The following is a 25,000-nucleotide window of genomic DNA, read 5'->3' on the forward strand; positions in this document are numbered from 1 at the left end:
CATCAACTCCTTTGTTGTTAATATTCCAAAATTCAGGAAGACCAGGAAAGCTACCAAAAGCTAGGAAAACCGCCTGCGTTACACCCTTACATAGTAGCGGGGACAAAACCCTTCTAAATTATAGAGCAGTTTCGATAACTACTGTTGTGGGCAAGCTAATCGAAAGGATAATTAGGAAACAATGGACTGAAGTATTTAAAAATCATATCAAATAAGCAATATGGTTTTAGGGAAGGAAAGTCATCTATAGTAAATCACCTCAAATATTATGGCTGGGTGGATTGTGTGTATTTAGACTTTAAAAAGGCATTTGATTCGGTAACTCACAGAAGACTATTATGGAAATTAGAACTCGAGTGGATGGATGGGCACCATAACAGGGAAGCCGATATACACTGTGGTTATGAGTGTTATGTTTACCGCGTTTATCTCTCCCTCAGTTGCCTTTAGCTCCACTGTGGGGTCCTGCTTGATATCTAACTCCTTTATAACAATCCCCTTCTTTGTTAGTATTGCACCCCCACCCTCTCAATCCATTTCCATTTGCCGTACCCTTCTCCAAATAATATAGTCTCTGAGCCCTAAGGTGTATCTGTAGATATGTATATATATATACTTTTACATATATGTGTGTGTGTGTGTGTGTGTGTGTGGAAAAAAACTATGCACAATATAGATTTATTAAAAAACGAGGCATCAGTTTCGCTGGATTTCATCTTCAACTATAAAGAGGAACGTGAGTGGATATTTTGATATTGCGTATGCAATTTATTCGCTTACTTTACATGATAACTTCAGGCATACATTAACATGAAAGTATTCAAACAGCAAGGCTACCTAATTAATGATGATATTGGTAATGATAATAACAACATTAATAACGCTGATAATAATAATGGTAATGAGGATGATAATGATGATTATTATGATAAAAATAATAATGATGATAATAAGTACTATTCTTGACACGTGAACCTTTTACCTATTCATATATGGTTCAGTTATGAAGTTTCCTGCTGTCGCGATGTTACGGGAAATTCGACTACAGCAAACGACAGACCCATACAAACAGTTAATTGATAGCAATCCAATACTCGGAAATCATATATCTCAAATTCAAGATGCTTATTGTTAATAATGGTTAGAATGAATATCAAATGAGATTTCGTATTCGTTCTCCAATTAAGTATTATTATTATATTTCTTGTCTAATATCTGCTTTCTCATTTCCCGTGACGCTTCTTTGAATCCCAGGCAGACCTTTCCCAGTGATACAGTTAGTAAGCCATCCTCAGAAGAAAGGTTTACCTGGGTTGAAAACTAGTTATTTTCTTCTACGCGATTTCCCTCGATGCTTCTTTAAATCCCAGGTGAACCCTTCCCAGTGATGATGTGATAAATTCATCCTCCGAAGGAAGATCAACCTGGGCTGAGGAGTATCAGGAGTGACGAGATGAAGTCACATCGTCAGACTTGGACGGGTGCTGGATCTAGTCATGCTAAAATGAAACCGTACACGACATACGCAGTCTCCCAGTCTGAGATAAACAATCCACCGAGATTGCATTCGTATCTGTTTTTTATTTTTCTCAACCTATTCTTCTTTAAAAAAAACATCTACCGTGGGTTCGAATTGGATATTCAGTCTTACCTATACTTGTGTGTTTCATCTGCCTCAGAAAGTACCAATCCTAGGACCCTTGGATGCAAGCTTTGTCTGCACATGTGCAGTGATTTATATTATGTGCAGTGATTTATATTTATATTACTGATGATGATGATTAGGGTTTTATAACAAATTACATAATTTAGCGTAACAGTAACCGCATGAAGTGCTCTTTATCACGAGAAAGTAAGAAAAATGGTTATATTTACATATTTGTTATATGGCAGTTATATCCACTTTCCATTTATAAAATTAGGATCAAAATGCAGTATGCTCAAGGCGAAAGATTTGTCGGTAGAGTCGATAAAGAGGGTAATGGAGGCGGAGAAAGAACTAGGTGATTACGGATTCAAAATATTTCCCGTGCCGGGAATCGAACCCGGGCCTCGCGGGTGAGAGCCGCGTATCCTAGCCACTAGACAACACGGGAGTTACTAATAATTGTGACACAGCTCTACAAGTGCTTAATAACCAAGGAGTCAGTTATTAGTCCTACCTGCCTCACCTGTTTACACTGTCCCTTGACTTTTGGAAAGGTTATTTTGTATTATTTCATTGTCTTAACTATTACCAAGAAATGAATAACAATTTAATAACTATACATCAATAACAATAATATCGGTATCGATACCAATCGTATTAAATAGAAAAACACATTTCCCCGCCAATTCAAGGAATGGGGAAATCAGGATCGGTCGATAGGGCCTACTGATAGACTCCTTGCCGGCTGAGCACATGTGAAGCCATCTGTATGTAACAAACTTCACAAAAAAACTACAGGGGACAGAACGTAAATTCGTGGTTGTTGGGTAAATCTAATTATATAAAAGAATAGACCAGAAAGAATGGCCAGGGATGGATAACTATATAGCATTGTGCTGTCATGAGATTTTTTCAGGTCCATTTATAGTGTTTTGTTCTTATCAGCTGTCAATCCCTTTTTTAAAATGTTTATTCTTTTTGTAATATACTACCACTGACTTGAGAAAGTGGATGTGGCCTTGACTTAAGTTTAGTGCTGCTCCCCTTGCTTAGTAGGATATATACAGTATAAATATATATATATATATATATATATATATATATATATATATATATTTACGCACACACACAGATATAAATATATATGTATATATGTGTATATATATATATATATATATATATATATATATATATTTGCACACATACATGTACAGTATATATGTGTCTGTGTGTGTATATATGTGTGTGGACCGTATATTGATATATATATATATATATATGTAAATGTGTTTTTGTGTATATATATATTTATATGTATATATGTATATATATATACGTATATATAATATATATATATGTATATATATATATTTGTGTGTGTATGTGCACATATGGGTGTGTCTATATATATATATATATATATATATATATATTTATTTATTTATATATATAAGTATATTGTAAGTTTTAGCATTATTTTTTGGTATCTCAATCATTTTTTTTTTATTTTTATTATTAAGAACTGCAATAGATTTAAATCCTATTTTCTGATCCTATTCCCACAAAAAAAAAATGTGTTGAAAGTACATGCCATGTATTTCGGTGGAAGAAACTTCCAAATCCCCAATCCCCGGAGAATTCCTTTATGATCCTACTGGTACGTTACTCTGCCTGTGAATACCGCTACTCTTTAGCTCCTCTGTGGGGTCTTGCTTGATATCTAACTCCTTTATAACCCCTTCTTTGTTAGTATTGCACCCCCCCCCCCCACACACACACACACAATCCATTTAAAATTAGGATCAAAATGCATTATGCTCAAGCCGAAAGATTTGTCGGTAGAGTCGATAAAGAGGGTAATGGAGGCGGAGAAAGAACTAGGTGATTACGGATTCAAAATATTTCCCGTGCCGGGAATCGAACCCGGGCCTCGCGGGTGAGAGCCGCGTATCCTAGCCACTAGACAACACGGGAGTTAATTAGAATTGTGACCCAGCTCTACAAGTGCTTAATAACCAAGGAGTCAGTTATTAGTCCTACCTGCCTCACCTGTTTACACTGTCCCTTGACTTTTGGAAAGGTTATTTTGTATTATTTAATTGTCTTAACTATTACCAAGATATGAATAACAGTTTAATAACTATACATCAATAACAATAATATCGGTATCGATACCAATCGTACGGGACCCCCTCGTTGTAGGGTTAGTGTGTATCTTCTTACCAAGGGATGTTTGTCACTGTCTGTCACTTGAAAACTGCGTATTTAAACATTTCACTTTCTCTCAACACGTGGTCTTCTAAAGTACGCGGGAACAAAGTTATTTTCCTTTCTTTCGTAGTACTGTTCATTATTGTAATTGCTGTATGTTGTGGGATGACCGCGGGTTTTACTGAAGGGAAATGGAAATCCCGCAAGCGAGTTTGAATTAAATTCTTCAATCTCTTGTTCTTTGAAGAATTTGGTAAGAGAAAAAACTGACACGCCACCGTCCTTTCTGCGACGAGGTAACTGCCTTTTTTCACACATGTAAATGAATGTCATTGTTAGCAGTTATATGCTTCTGAGAAATGAATAGACGGGCTTTATTGCAGTATACATTAAGTAAAATACTTTCAAGCAGAACTGAGTTATTTAAACCATTCTCCTTTTCTAACGTGTATCAAAGTGTCTCTTTGTCAATATCATTTTTTTTTCTGTCTTTCAGCTGAACCCCTGACCTTCAGAAAGCATGTGTGCACATTTCTGTGCCCATGTTATTTCCTATGTAAACCAACCTATTGTGGCAGGATATGGTAATAAATTTAGAAAATTTGATGAATAAAGTTAATTCTATTTTATTAATAACAAATTAACGATTACGGAAAATATAATTAATTAATCATATAAAGAATTACACACTAAATCATCAGGTTTTTATAAATTTTTCATAATTCATGAATATTACGACAGACAACCACTTTTACGTTAATTGTTAATATATTCCTCCAAAAACACATGCTCCAATTAATGCCATGCGTACTGTACAAGAGTGAAGAAAATTCTTCCCGTGCCGGGAATCGAACCCGGGCCTCGCGGGTGAGAGCCGCGTATCCTAGCCACTAGACAACACGGGATGTAATTAAGCTGGCTTAACAAATTTATTTTACAATGTATGGAATCTGTATGTGTTCTACAAATGAATCCTAATACCGATAAACCTACGTATATTATGGCAGTTTAAAACAGGTTGTGATAATGTTTGTGTAGCTGATCATTAAAAATCTATGAATTCTCCAACCACGCAACATTTTTTATATATATATAATTTGTCCTTCACTTATAAAATTATGTTCAAACCATATAACAGATAACTGATGCACTTCTGGTTCATGTAGAGAAATTCTAAAGATTCCTGAAGCTTCTGATATTCAAGTAATATATTACAGGAAGGATATAATTCCCTGTAATCCAGTGACTATGGTAGTTTGGGTCATTCGTCCTCTCGTTCATGTACATTCGTCCAACTGCTTTACGTCTAAAACTTGATCCTCGTTGGTACGGGTTTCGCGGTTCGTCCGTTTCTCGTCTTCGACATATAGGTGGTACAGAGAGGATTTCATTTTGTTTTATTGGACGCCTTGGAAAACTGCTTTGGAATATTCGCAAGCTTCGTTCAGGCACCAAACCTTTATCTTAAGTTGTAGGACGCTGCAGATTTATTTACTTATTTGTTTAGATACAGGTCGTCATCAGAGGGGGATTTCTTACAGCTTTTTCTTTCACTCCTAGGCGAGGTCATGGCTCCATTCACGCAGTTAATGTTTCACATTTTTCGTTTTATAGATCATGGTTGTACAAGAGATAATAAGGTGGTTTATCTCCTTCTCTTCTTATGACCGAAGAGTTCACCATCCATACCATCCGATCTTCTGCCTGCGAGATGTAAATGTAGTAGGTCATCTGCCTGTATTGCCTTGGCATCATAATTCGTCAGTAATTATCACTCATAGCCTGACTAGGTACCATCCACATGGAGACCTAAAACCTAGGCCTTTTAGGTAATGGCTAGGACATGCCTTCTCCCATGCCAGACAACAAAAAGACTTTCGCCTTTACCTTGAATCGAGATTTGTTTTGAATTAGGCCGAAAGTTATCCAGAAAAATATATCTGCGCATATTTTGCATTTCTTCTTTTATCGTTTTCCATTTGTTGGTACTGCGTGACGCATATAGTAGCAGCGGTCGAAGTAAAGTAAAAAAGTCACCAAGGTGTTTACATGTGACAAATGGATCAGTAACAAGGTGATGAGCCTCTGATACAACCTTATTGACGATGAGACGACACAGGCTTTACCCTAAACTGTTATGTTTACGATAACTGGTTGTAAATGCATATAAAGCTAGCTCCAATGTGTGCGGCCTCCAGAACATCAGAGTGCATATCTATCCCTGTTAGTAAAGAAATATAATGCATTTAAATCTAACGTGGATGGTAGTATGGAAAGTGATGGTAGAAAAAAATAGGCTTATTTATTTGAACAATCAATAGAACCACCATAGCAATAGATACGAAGAAACCTTTGACCTGCCAGAAAATAGGATAACGAAGTACTTGAGTCTGCCTCTTGCAACGATTCTCAACAGAAGTGAAGCAGGATTATGAATCAGTTGTATGAGACCCCAATGAGACTGATGCGCTTGCTCCTTTTGTCTGATTGACTGTGGCATAAACATGGTAAGAGAGATTAATGACTACTGGAGGAGATGCAGGTTTCCATACCATGACTTACACTACATAGCCGAAGGAACAGGATTTTTACCGAGAAAGCCAGCAAGAAAGATGCACACGTAGGTTGAACTCAAACGCCTCAGGAACCCAATGTGTTGGTTCATGTTCAAAATAGATTAGTTTGATATTAATTCATAAAATAAAGGGAAAATAAAATTCCTTATGGTGTAACGGCTTTTAATAACGTAGCACAAAATCATAAAGCTTATATTGACACACTGTTATCATTATTCATACCCTGCTATCCACATGGAGATCTAGAACCTAGGCCTTTTAAGACTTATCATGTTAAATCAAAGAGAAACTTTCTCCTTTGCCTTAAGTCAAGATATGTGGTGAATTATGCCGAGGGTGTTCCAGGATAACATCTGAAGTGCTGCATATTTTTCAATTTTAGCCAGTGAATAACTGAAAACATTCTGGAAGAAATTATTTTGTGTTAACGGTATGTTGTACAAAGATCAGTGGCGTTCATATTAATGATGGAAGGGATTATATGAATATGATATAGAAGATAAGAAGAGACTAAAATTATTAAATATTAATAGACGGAAGAGCCTGAACACAATGTCAACTGTAGAGAGGCTTAAACACTGCTGTCACCGCGTAATAGGCATTCAAGGAATACGAATTCGAGGAAAGGAATACTGATAAATGCCACACAAGCTATGTAACACAATGATCAGCTTGATCAACTGTGTCAACTTGAGTAGACGAGTGTGGTGCATGTTTCTTTTATTTCTGGAATGCGTATGCCACAATAATTCTTATTACTTTAATAATATATGATGATGCTTTAATCAGCGATTAACTTTTGATATCTGCTGTTAAATATGAGACACAACAGGCAGACAGAAAAGGTAAATGGTTCTATATTTAAAGCTAGTGGTACGGCAAGTTTTGGTGTCTAAATATAAGCTTCACCGTTGAGGGAGTGTCGGGGGTGTATATTTACTCTCACGCCATTTATTTATTTATTTCTCAAAGCAATATGTCCTTTTTTCTGAAATGAGACCGGGCTCCTGCCATAATTACCATCATTACCATTGTTTTCATTATCATTACTATCAGTCTTATCTTCATTGTCAGCCTCATCACCATCAGCTTAAAGGAACAGAGATTTTAGAATTGAGGAATTGGTTGAAAATATAAGCTTAAAGGCATAAGGTAAAATTAATAAAACAATATATAAACAAATATGTAAATATAAGAAAGAGGATTAATAAGATATTGAAACGATAGAAATGGGAATAAAAGAAATCTAAAAAAAACGCACATGGAAGAAAACAACTTAATCTTAAATTAGAAAAATAAATATAAAATGCAATATAACAGGTAAGATCTTACTCCAAAACCCAAAACGCTTCAGTAGACAAGACAGCAAAGAAACAGTGCCTCCGAGGAAGCCGTCTCCCAGTAAAGGTTGACAGCGACCATGTGAGGCGGGCACTGCCTGCCGAACAGCTGGCCAGCGACACCGGGCAGGTGCAGTTGCGTCACGGCCGGCATCAAGCATCGGTTCTCGTCTATCTGGGTGGGAGAGTTTTAATGCTCCAAGCCCCCCTTTGCCAAAAAAAACTTAAAAGATAAGTAACACCACTTAAATTTAACCAATTAAACCTAAAAACGAGATCGACTCTTTTTCCCAAGAGTATAAGAATGGCTGTTTATAGTATAAAATATTACCATTATCACAGACAAGAGTGGAATTTTTGTTTTACTTCTGGAAATTCGAACAATACCGAGTAAATTACTTAAATGCTTATTTGTTTAGCCCCTTTTGGCACTAGGTGTCACATCTTCATTAGCTAAGCCCCCTTTGTCACACCTGTCCAGTTGTAACAAGTACAACTGATGGGTGAATACAATATCGGCAGAGTTCCTCGGATTTATTCTAGGTCAGACTTGTGGGAGCTGTAGGTGTTGACCAAGCCGATGCTGAGGGCAGAGTGATTTAGGCTCTCTAAGATTTTGAGGGGTTCACAAAATATTCGTTTAACATAAGAATATGGCAACATAGATTTTGGTGGGAAATGTCAGTACAGACTCTCTGCTTTATGGCAGTGTAGGGGTCCTGTGGTCACATGTTGGGTCAGGGACACTGGATATGACTAAACAATTAAATCATGAACATTGGATAACTACAATATCAATAACAATAATGATTACAAACATAGTGATTGAGAATAAGGAATTTTTAACAAACATTTTGAGTATAATCAAGATATAAGGGCACTTGTAGTTATAAAGTATTTAACAATAAGGTTCGGAATCGCTTGCTCTGGGGGCACTTCACTGTTGTCGTTACTTTCTGGGCGCAGGTCAAAACTCGGCACAGGCAATTACCAGTAGGGTCCTGGATACCGTTGGAAGTCGAGGGGAAAGGCCATTAAAGCGTCGGTAAGGGTCGGAATGGCTCGCTCTGGGCATTTTCGTGAAGTTCGGTTCTGGACGCAGGTCAATGTTGGTACAGGCGATAGCCAGCAGGGTGTTGGGCACCGGGGGAGGGGAACGAGGGTATGAAGTGGGAGTAGGCCATTAAACCAGTAATGTGATAAACTGGGGACCCAGGCCCGGGGTAGATCTATAGGCGTGTCTCGTGAAGACACTTCCTGAAGCACAGCTGGTTTTAGGATTAACAGAACGCCTGATTGACGGGCCACCTTAGGTCATCACCAACGGTAACTCAATGGACACTGTAGAAACTAGGTCAGGTACTCCACATCCCTCACCTGAGGAGTCCTTTTTTACCATGTTAAATAACAAGATGTGTAAAGTAAGGGGAATAGTCTCTGGCGGGATAGCATAGCGAGTGTTTACAGACAGTTACCAAGTAACGGTATGTATATGCACACACCCACAGACAGACAGAAGTTGCAAAGCCAATTATAAGGCAAAGCTCTTAATTCACGACCTGCGTTGACAATCACAGCTCGTAGGTCCCGACGATTATGACTCCCTAAGCGTATTTGTCCTAGCAGCTACGGAGATCAGTGCCAGGTGTCACCTTTATTTCTCGCTTTTTTGCTGCCTCAGTCTCCTGCAAATGGAGTATCCTTAATAAACTTGAAAGCTCTTCTTTGGTCATTTCTTCTGTTTGTAGCTGTTGTGGTGGATACTAATGGCACTTAGTCTACATCAGTATCCTTTTGATATTGTTATTATAAAAGTCATTGTCATTATTATCGTCAATATCTTTATTATAATCGTTTTCAAAGCGATCTTCGTAACCATTGTTTTACAGCTATGGAGGTGACATTACCGTTATAAATAGTTATTTTTTCTCACTTTTATTGCTCCACTCTTTTACATTTTACATTACACTCCATATCTTGGCCAGCGGGATAAGTTCAGGTAATACTTTCGTTATTATTATTATTTTTATTTTACGTCGAATGGAAGTGCAAGGCAAATTAATAATAAGCAGGTATCCCTTCTCGATAAATGGAACTTCAAGTACTAGGCGATATTTTGGTACCTTTTTTTGTTTACAAGATGATAAAAACAAATCTGAATATAACAACAAGGTGATAATAGTCGAAGATTGAACAATTAAGATGAATATAGGGAAATTCAAGATGATAAAATAATTTGAAATATAACAATAATGATAAAGCAAAAATGAAAATGGTGATATTTCTTTATTGTGTGACTATTAGTCACGCTAAATAAATTTTAGTGGGAAGTGTGGCTGTTTTCGTGCCAAATTATATACAATTATTGTAAACAGAGTCAAGCAGTGCTTTCTCGATTATTTTTTTATACACACGCAGCTACACACACACACACACTCACACTCACACACACATATATATGTGTATGTATAGATGAATATAGAAGGCCCGGTCATAACTAAATAATAACTTTACGGATAACAGAAAGCCAATAAGAAGATGATTTGTCTGCCTGAAGCTTTTTTATCCTCTTGTGACTGAAAGCTCCAAAGAATAAACATTAAAATGTTTTTTGACGAATGGCAGGAAAACAAATAGCCTATCTTTATGGCAAAATGTGATACGTGTCTGGGGGCGTGGTCACATAGTTCTCAATATTCTTGCAAAAAAGCTAAGAAAATGCCATTAGGGAAACATTTACAGAAAAGCTTTGAGATTACATACGCAACAATGCCGAGATGGCCATCATTTATTTTATAGTGTCCCCTAAAGGACACATACCCATTTTCTTTATTCATAGTTTTCATAATTTACGGAATAATATAAACGTAGATATTGTTTTAATGCAATACACTTTTTAATTTTAATTCATTTTCCTTTGAGTAATCATTAAGGTTAGATAATTCGCTGCGAATTTGATTGTTGCCTAATTTTTTTAAATTATGGTTTTCATCGCAAACGTATTTGCTTAGGGATGTGTCAAGTGAATAGTAATTTCTCATTGTTTATATTTTTTTATTATTATACCAGTTAAGAATAAGATAGAAAACATATATGCATTTCAAAACAAACAAATGAAGAACACAAAAACTGCAGTTAAATCAGTAAACGGTAAATAAGATGAAATATTTAATTCACATTACTATGTAAGCCATGAGACCAATAGATCACTGTGTCTCTTGGTCAATTTAGAACCATCACGTCAGCGAGGATTTAGATGACCTCGTCTGACGCTTGGCAGCTCTCCTAGCAACTAGTGGGTAAAATGGGCCTGATTTTTTTTTTTTTTTTTTTTTATGTAACAGAGAAACATTACTTCATAACCAAGCAATAACTTGCATCACCTCCTAGAGTAAAGAAAAAAAAAAGTTTTGGTTATCGACTACTGGTAAGCGTAATCGATTACCGAAAAATTACCCGCTAAAGACCAAGCTATCCTGTATTTCCTGCAGGAAACGAAGAAGTTAGGAAGTTATGTTAGGAAGAAGGGGAAGCACAGTTCTAAATAAATCAAGTCAATAACTGGAATTTCAAGAGTTTTGGTACGTTATGTGCTGATCATTTCAGAGCCTGAATTACAATCACTGGTAAAAACAGAATGGCAATCCTCATTATTGTGTATATTACCAGGTTCATGAGAATGTGTGTGTGTGTGTGTGTGTGTGTGTGTGTGTTCGTGTGCACATGTATACAGACACATGTGTATGTGTGTGTGTATGTAAACACATACATACATATGTATATATACATACATATATATACAGTCTATGTATATGTGTATATATATGTATATATATACATATACATATATATTTATGTATATATATAAATATATACATTATATACATGTGCAGTATGTATATATACACATATATTTATGTGTATGCACACATATATAAAAATATATACATAGGTATACAGTATGTATACATATATATTTATTCATATACATAAGATATACACATATAAATATACATTATGTATATATATACATATACATTTATGTGTATATATACATATATGTATGCATATATGTGTATGTATGTGTTTGTATATATACATACATTTATATGTATGCATATATGTGTATATATGTATACATATATATATATATATATATATATATATATATATGCAGTAGATATGTATATTTATATATACAGTATATATATAGATATACATATATAGGTATATATATATACAGTATATATATTTGTATAGATATATTCAGTGTATATATGTATATATATACATATATACATATGTATCATATATATAAATATATGTATGTGTGTGTATATGTATATATATATATGTGTGTGTCTATATATATGCATATTTGTATCTGCATATGTATATGTATTTTCATATGTATATGTATATCCATACACACACATACATACATATATATACATATATATATACATATATGTGTGTATGTATATATAAATATATATATGTATATAGATACACACATTATATATATATATATATATATATATATATATATATATATATGTGTGTGTGTGTGTGTGTGTGTGTGTGTGTGTGTGTGTGTGTGTGTGTGTGGGTGTGTGTGTGTGTGCATATATGTACATAATTGTATATGTATAGGTATATTTACATGTATATGTATATCCATATATATTGGCTTATATTTGATATTTAAAACTGTTTAATTCTCATTGACCCTGCTTGTATGTTTTTTTTTTCCCTGTCTTTCATTTTGATACTTCCCTTCCCTTCCCCGTTCATACAATTCAGGCCATATCAATAAGGAATAAGAAATGATAAAGGCAATTATTTTTCATGATTTATGTTTCCATCAGTTTCTTTTTGGTTAAGCCTTCAAGAACGATAGCATGTTGGGTCAGTTTCTCTTCCGTCCGGCTCATCGTGTATTCAGCTTGGTCAGCCTCCGGTAAGAATGCGACTGTCACTTGTTCCTGTCCTCCTTCTTTCTCATCCTTTGGTCTCGAGTCTAGGGTCTTCTGCTGGCCCTTCTTATCAGGAAGGAGATTTGTGAACCGGCGTAGAAGCAGAATGATGGCATAGACCATCATTAGAGGGGGGCCAGTCATCATGATTGTCGCGACAACAGGCAAGGTGGCCAGATCGCTGGGGGAAGGAATAGGGTCGTAGCGTTGAAATGACTGAGGTATTCCGTGTGGGTTCTCCTCACTTTTATCATAATCTTATTAAGATATGCGCATTGCAGTAATCATCTTCAACACAGGAACGTACAGAATTAATGCATTGCATTTAAGACATTGACGATTATTGATTAATAAACACATGGATAACTGGTCGGGCGGACGTGGACATCTTTCGTAAGCGTGAGAGTAAAAACGAAATATGAGAGATGTGAACGAACGGCATAATATCATAATAGGCAATGAGAAGACCAAGCAGAAAAAAATAGTAAAAAATAAAATGGAATATAATAATGTACAACAAAAATCTATCAAGCAGGGAGGCTTGCCTACCTGTCAGGACTGGGTAAAGACAGCTTAAGGAGAATGAAAGCCACGCCAGGATTCTGCAGCGCCGTCTCGATGCTGATGGCGATGACCTTATCCTTCGAGAGACACCAGAGCTTCGCGAACACGGCGCCGAAGGCATACCCGCAGAAGGCTAGGATGATGCCGGCGACGGGCATCTCCCAGGTCATCATCATGAACGCCTTGTACGAGTTGAAAATGCCGATCTGCGAATCAGGGCAGTTACCGATAATGATATTTCTCTCTCTCTCTCTCATTATCACTGTCACAATCAAAATCATCATCATCACTATAATCATCATCACATCAGATGTCCTTATTATCCTTATTATAACAAACATTTTAGTATAACCAGGAATATCATTGGAAACAACACCTAACGCCGAAACTGATAAATCTAGTCTAGGCTGCGTAACGTAACATTCTATGACACTTTTCCTGTAAAGCATTTCCTTCTCAAACTAATAATAAGGGTTATAGAGGAGAAAATGACACTAAATCGAGGAAGCGACGAAAAAAATTGACGGAATTGTAACGGATAACGTCAACGAGGGAAATCAAATAAGCCAATGGGAAATATACTTGGTCGTGACGTGGCAATAGACACTAACGACCAGTCTAATGGAGCCAATAAGATCTGTAATAGATAATCACGTGACAATAGAACCTGGATCCAAGGGAGGGTAGTTGAAATACGAATCATTTCCGGCATGGATAGGTTGTTTATAAGGTGTTGTATATCGCCTTTAATATGCCAGATATTATGACAACAACGAAAGAGAGCGGCGGATAATAACGGGGATTTTGACGATTCGCATACTGCCCACTAAAGACCAGTCTATTAGAACCCTTCCTTCAGGGTGTTAAGAAGCAAAGTCCCCTATTTACTGTAGATGTGCTTCGCAATAACTATACTGAAAGCGATCATTCGCTGTTATTTTTTATTTTCAAATTAGTATCATTAGTATTATATAACGTTATCATCAGGTATTGTAAGCAATAAAGTTATTATAATCTTATCAATGGGATAATCAAACCTCCATCATAATTACCATAAATATAATGCCCATGACATAAACCATGGAAATACCTCTAACGCAGTCTGTGAGCGAAAGTTAGAGAAAATGAATAATTTCCGTTGAAATAAGAGGGAGGACTATTTTATATGATTCAGTAGATATTCCATGATTAAATTGTTATCTGATACTGAATAGGCGTATCTCCGAAGTCATTGGCGGTAATTTTCATCATTTTAATATTACAAAACCGCCAAAAAAGAACTTATTTTGTGAAACATTCCTTAGTTGCAATTTTCTTCCCCTTATCCTTATAATTTTACCCAAGCAAAGTAATGACTAAAAATTACTCGTAACTTGTAAAACCTATTGCCTAAAAAGGAAACACAGGAGGGATTACCGTCATGAAGAACAAAATGATGGTGAACGTAAAAGGTTTTATGATCCGTGATCCCTTTTTAGCCCAATCGGGTCGCTTGTGCCTGGAAAAGAGCATCGAGTTTATTGCTTCTATGTTTAGATGTATAGATAGATAAATATGTACACATATGTAGACTGATAAGGAAAGATAGATAGATTTAGACAGATAAGGAAAGATAGATTTAGACAGATTAAGAGAGATATATAGATAAATTTAGACAGATAAAGATAGATAGATAGATAGATTTTGACGGATAAAGAAAGCTAGATAGATAAATAGATTTAGGCAGATAAAAAGATAGACAGATAGATTTAGACAGATAAAGAAATATAGACACAAATAGATTTAGACAGATAAAGAGAGACGGACAGATAAATATAGATTGATGGATAGATTTAGACATATGCAGATAAATAGATAAAGAAATATATTTAAAGATAGATTCACTGAGAAAAAGAAAGAAAAACGATATCGACAAAGCTCTTAAATACTAAAGATAAGATAACATGAAGGTTAATCAAGGATTCTCGAAACAACAAAAAATTATTGAAAAAAGTAACATTATCTTTTCCGCTCATGTGTTCTTAGATTTTATATGTCACTGTCACTGTCTGTATTTCATATTCTGTTATTATCATCACGTTTGTTATTACTGTTAACAATGTTATCATTTTTCTAATTTTCCTTGTTATTGTTATTACTAATATTATTATCATTGTCGTTTCCGTTGTTAATATTATCATCGATATTATCATTATTGATGTTATTATTCTTTTATATTATCATTATCATTATTATTTCTGTCGTTACTATTCTTATTATCATTATTATTACTTTTACTATTATTCTCAAAAATCAAAAACGCACAGTGACAATACACCGACACAACACGACCCTGAAAATCCGCCTCACTTAACATTAAAACCCCACGCTCACTTAACGTTAAAACTCCGCCTCACTTAACATTAAGAATTCGCCTCACTTGATGATAATCCCAATGATAACAGGGACGGTGAGAGAGATGAGAGAACCAGCCAAGTTACCAAATGGGATTTTCAAGTTGCTGTTTTGACTCAGGAGCTTCTGGCCAAGTGTAAACATCCACAGAGGCATCATACCTGCCGAGAGATAATTAACATATAGATTATAGGTAATCTAGCTGCGTGGGAAAGCTGTTTATTTATTTATTTCTTTTATTTGTTTATTTATTCATTTTCTATTTTTTTGACAAGGAGTGATATTTATTATTTTTGTTTTATTATTATTATTATCATTGATATTATAACCATTATCATCATTATTATGATTATCATTATTATTATTACTCTTGTTATCCTTATAATCATCATTATTTTATCTATTGTCATCATTGTTAGTATTATTGTTATGATAATAATGATAATAATAATAATTATTATCATTATCACCAACATTGTTATTATTATTATTACTATATGATCATTATCATTATGATACTCCTCCTCTTCTTCATTACTATCATTATTTCTATTATTTTCATAATAATTATTATTATAATTATTATTAGTAGTAGTAAAACTAGTAGTAATATAATTATCATCATCATCACCATCATTATTATTCATATTATCAATAATAGCATCATCACTACATCGTTATTTCCATTATCACAATCCTACCACAGTCTTCATCACCTATGGAATGAAAAAACAACAACACTGCCTTAGCTTCCAATTAGAGAGTCCTCACCCATTGCTGCCACAGTGGACACAGCTGTCATGGTGATAGAGAGATTGATGTCTCCGTTATACATCAAAGTCCAGAAATTTGACATAGTCCCCCCGGGGCAACAGCCGAGAGTGAAAAGCCCCAGGCGGTCCAGAGGATTGGTGAAAAACGCCCAGCCCAGGAGAAAACTCACCTGAAATAGGGGGGGTTACGTATGTATTGTATTCTGAACATTTAATTAGGGAACTGGATAATTATATGGCTGTGTGTGTGTGTGGGAGGGTGGCTGTTAATTAAGAGTGTGTATTTGTGTTAAACTCGACTATCGGAATATCAACCGTCATTAACAACGGTCATGTTCACAATCGTCCTCAAAACCTTTGATCGCACGGGAAAGTTCAGGGTTACTAACTACAACCCAGCCTGGATTACACATTTCCTATTTTTTGACTCGTAACTTTCCTGCATCGATATATTCACGTTAATGCACTCTATCTATGCACATACGCTCATATATGGATATGCATATATGTTAAGAGCAAAATAAAACTTTTGAATATATGTATGGGGATATGAGTCATTAATATATGGCAATTACTGTAATTTCTGTAATCAGTAATAAGGCATCGCCAAAGCTATGGGGAATCTTTCAGATGATACAGACTTCCCGAAATGGTGCAACATTAGTGCGGGCCCTGCAATTCAGTCCCCAAGGAAGGTTGCAGGGAACCCCGCACTTGCAAACCGTATTATTAAGCTGCACGGGCAAGCTGCGGGGACTGTTGGCACGCCTAATGCATCCCCTGCGCCGCAGTTGGTACGCCTAATGCTGGCTTAATTACGGTTTACAGCCAAATTCATGGTAATTTTTGTTCCGGGAAACCTATCGTCAAACCTGACTATCGGAATGCGAATTATTTACAACAGTCATATTCACAGTCGCTCTCAAAACCTTTGATCGCACGGGAAGTTTGGGGTTACCAACACGAGCAAATACTACATTTCATTATTAATAAATCTGCCTTAATTTAATTGAATGATGTTGATTTCTTTCGTTGTAAAGGCTGGATAGATGTCGAAATGTCGCCGTCGACGGATGACAACAAACTTAAAATCTCCCTGAAACACACACACACACACACACACGTGTGTGTATGTGTATATAGATAGATAGATAGATAGATAAAAATGTGTATTTCAATGTAAATATTGTATAAACTTATTTATGTTTATTTACATACATAGACCTGCATATATGAAGGCAAGCGTCCAATTACTCGAAAATGCGTTTATTAAATGTTTGATTAATCTAAGCTTTCATCTAATAAAACCATCGACATATTCACAGTAATGCACTCTATCTAACGATCGTGGTGCATTAACCTGTATATAGCAAAGTTTATGTTATAGATGAGAGTTTCAGTTAATAAAACATTTACTAAATGTAATATCGGGCCTTTGGTCCGAGAATACGTTTGGACGCACATGCACTCATATATAAATATGCATATATATTAAGAGCAAAATAAAAGTTCTGAATATACATATGAGATTGGGAGTCACTAATACATGGTAATTATTATAATTTCTGAAATCTGTAAAAATACGTCGCAAAAACTAAGGGGAACCTTTCGGGCAATACAAACCTCCCTAAATGATGCAACATTAGTCTTTAAAAACTTACATTTTCATTACGTATCAGCCGCATTATTAAAACGCTGGTACGGGCCTCGTAATCCACTCCCCTAGGAAGGTTGCAGGGAACCCCGCACTCGCAAACCGTATTTTTAATCTGAACAGGCAAGCCCCCCTGCCTGGAACTCCTGCGGGGACTGTTGGCCTTGCATTTGTTCCAACAAAAACCCACCAAAATTTTCATAATACGGAAAAGGTAAATACTTATATAGACCTTGCTGTCAAAAGCCCGCCCCGCGGGGACGTTTAATAATACGACCGTTAGAGTGTGTGATTGATTGTTTGTTAAATTGTGTGTACATTTACGCATTTGTTTTGGGTATAAGTAAATAAATAGATGGATAGATATCTATATGCTTATATATAAAGGTATATATATGTATATGTATATATACACCCTGTGTGTGTGTGTATGTATATATATAAAGATGTGTGTGTGTGTGTGTGTGTGTGCGTGTGTGTGTGCATGTGTGTGTGTGTGTGTGCGTGTGTGTGTGTGTGTGTGTGTGTGTGTGTGTGTGTGTGTGTGTGTGTGTGTGTGTGTGTGTGTGTGTGTGTGTGTGTGTGTGTGTGTGTGCGTGTGTGTGTGTGTGTGCCCTGAATATGTGTGTATATTCATATATATAAGCTTGTGTCTGTGTGTGTGTGCTTTTATATATATATATACACATGAAAGCATGCAATTACAGTATTCGATATGCGAAGCTAAGCCTCGCCTGGGCTATGCCAATGAAGGGTTCCCGGCCTGAGTCGACTAATGCCGACTCGATAACGTGGGCCAGCTGGTGTGTTCAACTGAGCTTAGTCCTTACCCATCGTGGTGCCAGGCCACAGTGGTAACCTCCAGACAGTTGAAACTTCTCGAGCTTGGGCGGGACGCGAATCTCCGACCCCTCGAGTAAGTGGCCGACACGGGGTACCACTGTACTAGCCCGGAAGGTATGTATATACGTATGTAGTTACATATTATGTATACGTATATATGTATATATAGAGATATATGATTTTTTTCTAAGTAAGGCAGCTGCGGCGCACTTACCACAGGCATGCACACGAACTGGGAGAGGAAGCCGCAGGCGGGGCCAAGCGGTCTCTTGAACACACCGATGATCACTTCGAGGTCCAGCTGGGCGCCCATGTTTACGTTGTTGAACAGCATGAACACGGAACCGACGCCTATGAACACGTAGTCCAGGATCAGTGCTTTTCGGTCCACGATGATCTGGGAGAATATTAACAGTTATGGTAGTAATGGCAATGATAATAATGAAAATGATGATGCTACTAATAATAATAATGATAAAAATAAAAGTAACAATAATAAAAGTAATACAAATAATAAAAATGATAATAGTGTTATTGATAATAATAATGATAATGGTAATAATATTAATGATAACAAAATATTAAGAATGATATATACGAAACTAATAAGGATGATAATGATATTAACAACAACAAAGATAATAATTATATTATCAATAATCATCTTGATAGTGATGATAATAACAATAATAATAATAATAGTAACAATAATAATAACAGCATCAATAATATATATAATAATGATCATAAATAGTAATGATGAAATTGATAATACCAACATTGAGAAGTGATGGTCATAATAATAGGAACAGCAGCAATAGCAATAATGATCAAAATGATAACAATAATGATTCTAATAACTTGAACAGTGATACTTATTATTATATTAATAGTAGTCTTAGTAATAAAGGTAGTAATAATGATGATAATGATAATAATGATATTATTATTAATAATAACAATAATGATAGTAATACTGATAATAGCATAAATAAAACAACAGCATTAATTATAATAATGATAATAATAATAATGATGATGATCATGATGATCATGATGATAATAATAATGATACTAATGACAACAAGAACTAACCATACCATATCTACTTAAAGTTTATAATAATAGTTTTTGTTATCATCAACATATTTGTTATTATTATCATTATTTCCCACGATAACAATGGGACGCGATAATTATACTTCGTTATCAGTTAGAATCAAACTTTATGACTAGACTGTATACAATAATAAAAATTTCGTAATAGCTAAGGAATGCCTCTATATCTCAACCTACTCTGTCCCAACTGCCCTAAAACAGATCATTTTGACAAACCATACACTCGAGAAGACATTGGGTGCAGGCAGCCTAACATATTACGATGAAGAAATACTGTCCTTTATAATAATAACACGCGTATTTTACACTGAATATTAGTAACGTCGTCAGCCTGTACGAAGCAGTTTTTATTGTCTGAAGATAAATAGACTGGGCATAGCTAGCGACAATCTATACTAATCTAACCTGCTGATGTAATATTCTATCCGCTAAACAAAGCTACCTAGACCAGTGTTTCAAAGATTTCTTTACCGTGTAACCTTCTTTCGCCGTTACGTATCCCTGTGGCAGATCAACCCAATCATATTTAAAAAGACAATGCAAGAATGTATTTACGTAGGGCTCGAAGTCATGGGTATAAATATGTATGAACACCTACGCGCGCGCATGTGTGTGTGTGTTTTCATTGTCCCCTAAAGTACCCCTTTTGAGTACGTGGAATCTCGTTTGTACATTGGCTTTAACGATATTTGTCCCTCTGCACAAAAAAGTTTGTGATTAATTTCCGATATTCATAAAGGAATAAAGTCTTTAGGTAAATTTCTCTAGCTCACCCAAAACAATATGATCTTTACAAATAGGTATTTCTAGTTCATTTATTTCCAATATCATACTCACATAGAGATCATCCCGCAGGAGCGTCGCATTCGAGGGCTTCAGATCGAGGTAGTTGTGAAGGAGGTAGAGCGAAATTCGAGTGCGACCCCAGTAATACCCAGAGAAAGTCACGCTCTTGTTTTCCTCTCTAAGAACTTCATCTAAGGAAAACTGGAGATTTCTGCTGACGAAATCGAGCTTCCATTCCTCGTCGGGCGTCACCACGACCTCCAGCTGTGTCGCCGTCGGATCGAGCGAGGCATCGATGACGTCGCTCGAGTTGAGCCTCAAGGATAAGGTTAAGTTTTAGTCCGTGTCTTCGATAACCTTCCAGGTTGTGGGAGTAAAGGTCTCCACGTATAGACCAGCACTTGATTTAAAAGTGATTAGGACCAAGGAACACAAAAGCCAACTCATTGTATTAGCGAAACTGAGCAAAAGTAAGCAAAACAACAGTCCGAAGCAAAAGCCTCACTTAAACGTAATAATCACTATCACTCGATCATTCCGCGGTTGATGATCTATCCTATTCACACTGTACGGCCAATATCGAAGTCTCCATTCGCTCGTTACTGTAACTTCTGCTCCCGAGGCATCGCGATCGAGTCCCCGAAGCACCTGTTCACCAAGTGTGTTCTGGCAGCAGAGTCTTCTGTATCTGTATCGTCTGATCGGCCTCGGATGACCGATAAGAAGATATAACTTGATTGATTAAGAGATGGCCCTGTGTATACGTTCGTCATATCTCGATTGCTGTTTTGTGTAGAAACAGTACTTGATAGCATTACGAAAAATGATAGTTAATGCGATTCGTTTGATATTCTTATCTAAGTGATAAGTTGCTAGGTGTTTTAAATATCTGCGCTACTAATGGCTTCTTTTATTTTCAAATTATCACCGAATGTGCTGATTCGAGCTTATCATCAATAGTATTTCTAGCTGTATATATGTGTGTGTATACGTGTGTGTGTGAGTGTGTGTGTGTGTGTGTGTGTGTGTGTGTGTGTGTGTGTGTGTGTGTGTGTGTGTGTGTGTGTGTGTGTGTGTGTGTGTGTAGTTATTGCGATTCGTTTAATACTCTTATCTAAGTGATAAGTTGCTAAGAGTTTGTAAATATCTGCGCTACTAATGGCTTCTTTTATTTTCTAATTATCACCAAAAATGTTGATTCGAGCTTATCATCAACAGTATTTCTAGCTGTATGTGTGTGTGTGTGTATGTGTGTGTGTGTGTGTGTGTGTGTGTGTGTGTGTGTGTGTGTGTGTGTGTGTGTGTGTGTGTGTGTGTGTGTGTGTGTGTGTGTGTGTGCATGAATTAATGAATATATATATATATATATATATGTGTGTGTGTGTGTGTGTGTGTGTGTATGAATGTATAATATTTATGTATGCACACATACATATATATCTATAAACATATATGTATACATGTATGAATATCTATATATATATATATATATATATATATATATATATATATATTATATTCATATTTATCTACATATGCATATATATTTATACATATATATTACATATATGAATGGAGAGATGTGCATATACATATATATGTATGCTTTGTATGCATTTATGTATACTCCCGGTTTCAAAGACAAACATGCAATGCAGAAATAAAATAAATCAAAATATTATAACACCCCCCCAATAATGATTGTAAACAACTGAGGATCGTAACCACGTTTTGATCATATCAATTAGCTTTTGAAAGTAACGAATGGACAACAAAGTGCAAAAATGAATGGCTAAGCCGTGAGGAGTTTGTGAACTGGATACATGTAACAGCAGCATATTATAAGCTACTTTTAATCTAATCAGACCGTAAGTACTAGGCATGATAGCGTTCGAGATTTTCACCATGCCACTGGTAATAACACACAGCTATGAGTAAATCTAACGTTAGTAAAATAAATGTTACGGCGTATATTGTGTAACAGATAAAGGGAAGGTGAAAGGCTATAGATAAGATAACGGGTCACATAGCTGAATTTTTTTATACGTATGGATGATAGTTTTAATAGGGAGGATGATGATGGTAGTGATAGCGGAAATGATAATGATAATGATTAAATGTTAATTACAATAATAGTGATAACAACAGCAATATCAGCAATAACAATGGCAATGTTAAAACGGGGTCTGGGGGTGTCACTGATGCAAAATTATATCAGATATATTTAGACTAAGCGTTCTATGATGAAAGATGTACTCAGTCACTGGATTATATCAAGTTATCAGCCAGTCAGTAGTCAAAGTTGGATGGTTTTTTTTTTGCGGAAGACAGAGAGAGACGCGAAATTCAAAATCTGCTTTGGCCACTGGCGCTCGTGGTGATGAACGAGGACAGGATTTTGTTTCAGATATATATAATTATATACTAGTTAATACTGTATCCTTACATATACATCTATAGGTGAATTATGATTGGAATTTAAAGGACGTTTCACTTATATCGTCTGGGAATTATTATGACCCTTATCACTTGGTAATTGCATGCAAATTTTTAAGACATTATTGGCTTTTACATTTTCCTTCCTTCCTGTTTGTAAGGGAATATGGGTCGTTCTCAAGAGCCTCTCCTCGGTTTCACAAGTGCCTCGGAGGCTGAGTTGCCCCACTTGCTTTTAGTTACTCAACTATTCGCGTGCTTTCTGGTCTATTACTAGGTTCTTCAGCAGATCTACATATTGCGTTTTGATCACGTTTTTAAGAATGTTAAAGGTCTGAGTTTTTTTAATTACTGTAAAAGGTGGCTTGCTTGCTCCATTTTGCGTTGTTTGTATAAAGAAATTTAGGGAATAAACTGTAACATAATGCCCAACTTTTAAATCAGTATCTTTGTTAATGGAGTAGGTTTGTAAAGTTTATTATAATAATAATAAAAAAAAAAACATGTATTGTTGCTAACGTCCTACACCTATTGAAGTAAATGCAAGAGACAACCACATAAAAAACAAATTGCAATATCTCAAAGCAGGCCAGATTAAAAAAATAAATAAATAAATAAATAAATAATAATAATAATAATAATAATAATAATAATAATAATAATAATAATTATAATAACAATAACAATAATAAAAATAAACAAGTAAATAAATAAATAAATAAAAAGAAACAAAATATCTTTACCTACAAAAATCGAAAAATCGAGGAAAAATCGAGGAAAATACTGCTACTCCGTAACACTACCTGGGAATCTAGGCTTGAGGAGAGTAATCAAGACGTATCTGTCATACCCTGTCGTTCTTCGCCGTTGTCACTCTCATCCATCAATTTATAATAGAAATGCCCGCGAGCAAGAGAACTAGGTGCGTGGCTTATTAACGAGTGATAAGTCTTTCCTATTAGATTCCCAATTCCTATTAGATTCCACCTCTCCTATTGGATTCCACCTTTCCTATTAGATTCCACCATCTCCTAATAGATTCCACCTTTCCTATTAGATTTCACCTCTCCCAATAGATTCCACCTTTCCTATTAGATTCCACCTTTCCTATTAGATTCCACCTTTCCTATTAGATTCCACCTTTCCTATTAGATTCCACCTCTCCTAATGGATTCCACCTTTCCTATTAGATTCCACCTCTCCTAATAGATTCCACATTTCCTATTAGATTCCACCTTTCCTAGTAGATTCCACTTCTCCTAATAGATTCCACCTTTCCAATTAGATTCCACCATCCTAATGGATTCCACCTTTCCTATTAGATTCCACCTTTCCTATTAGATTCCACCTTTCCTATTAGATTCCACCTCTCCTAATGGATTCCACCTTTCCTATTAGATTCCACCTCTCCTAATAGATTCCACATTTCCTTTTAGATTCCACATTTCCTATTAGATTCCACTTCTCCTAATAGATTCCACCTTTCCAATTAGATTCCACCTCTCCTAATAGATTCCACATTTCCTATTAGATTCCACTTCTAATAGATTCCACATGTCCTATTAGATTCCACCTTTCCTATTAGATTCCACCTTTCCTATTAGATTCCACCTTTCCTATTAGATTCCACCTTTCCTATTAGATTCCACCTTTCCTATTAGACTCCACCTCTCCTATTGG

At 35.7% G+C, this 25,000-nt stretch overlaps 1 protein-coding gene and 3 non-coding genes across 4 annotated transcripts; all 4 read right to left on the reverse strand.

The window, feature by feature from the left end:
- Positions 1-2,024: 2,024 nt before the first annotated feature.
- Positions 2,025-2,096, reverse strand: Trnae-cuc. The gene has a single exon. It is a non-coding gene; the product is annotated as a tRNA-Glu (tRNA).
- A 1,454-nt stretch (positions 2,097-3,550) lies between these two features.
- Positions 3,551-3,622, reverse strand: Trnae-cuc. Its single transcript has one exon. It is a non-coding gene; the product is annotated as a tRNA-Glu (tRNA).
- A 1,070-nt stretch (positions 3,623-4,692) lies between these two features.
- Trnae-cuc lies at positions 4,693-4,764 on the reverse strand. The gene has a single exon. It is a non-coding gene; the product is annotated as a tRNA-Glu (tRNA).
- A 7,850-nt stretch (positions 4,765-12,614) lies between these two features.
- LOC125025053 (solute carrier family 10 member 6-like) lies at positions 12,615-21,565 on the reverse strand. Its single transcript, XM_047612933.1, has 7 exons — positions 20,936-21,565; positions 19,194-19,376; positions 16,481-16,652; positions 15,735-15,870; positions 14,732-14,813; positions 13,301-13,521; positions 12,615-12,932 (listed from the first exon to the last, which is right to left on the reverse strand). Exons 2-7 carry the CDS (start codon positions 19,311-19,313, stop codon positions 12,629-12,631), a joined length of 1,035 nt encoding a protein of 344 aa, XP_047468889.1. The 5' UTR covers positions 19,314-19,376; positions 20,936-21,565; the 3' UTR covers positions 12,615-12,628.
- Positions 21,566-25,000: the final 3,435 nt, after the last annotated feature.

This window comes from Penaeus chinensis, chromosome 4 (genome assembly GCF_019202785.1).
Source record: "Penaeus chinensis breed Huanghai No. 1 chromosome 4, ASM1920278v2, whole genome shotgun sequence".
NCBI lineage: Eukaryota > Metazoa > Arthropoda > Malacostraca > Decapoda > Penaeidae > Penaeus > Penaeus chinensis.

Excerpts from the sequence above, each read along its gene's own strand:
- LOC125025053 (XM_047612933.1), bottom strand. The coding sequence starts at position 19,313 with ATGCTGTTCAACAACGTAAACATGGGCGCCCAGCTGGACCTCGAAGTG. Across the intron at positions 16,653-19,193 it reads AGTTCGTGTGCATGCCTGTG|GTGAGTTTTCTCCTGGGCTG; the intron begins GTAAGTGCGCCG and ends CCCCTATTTCAG. Across the intron at positions 14,814-15,734 it reads ATCATTGGGATTATCATCAA|GCACAAGCGACCCGATTGGG; the intron begins GTGAGGCGAATT and ends GCTCTTTTCCAG.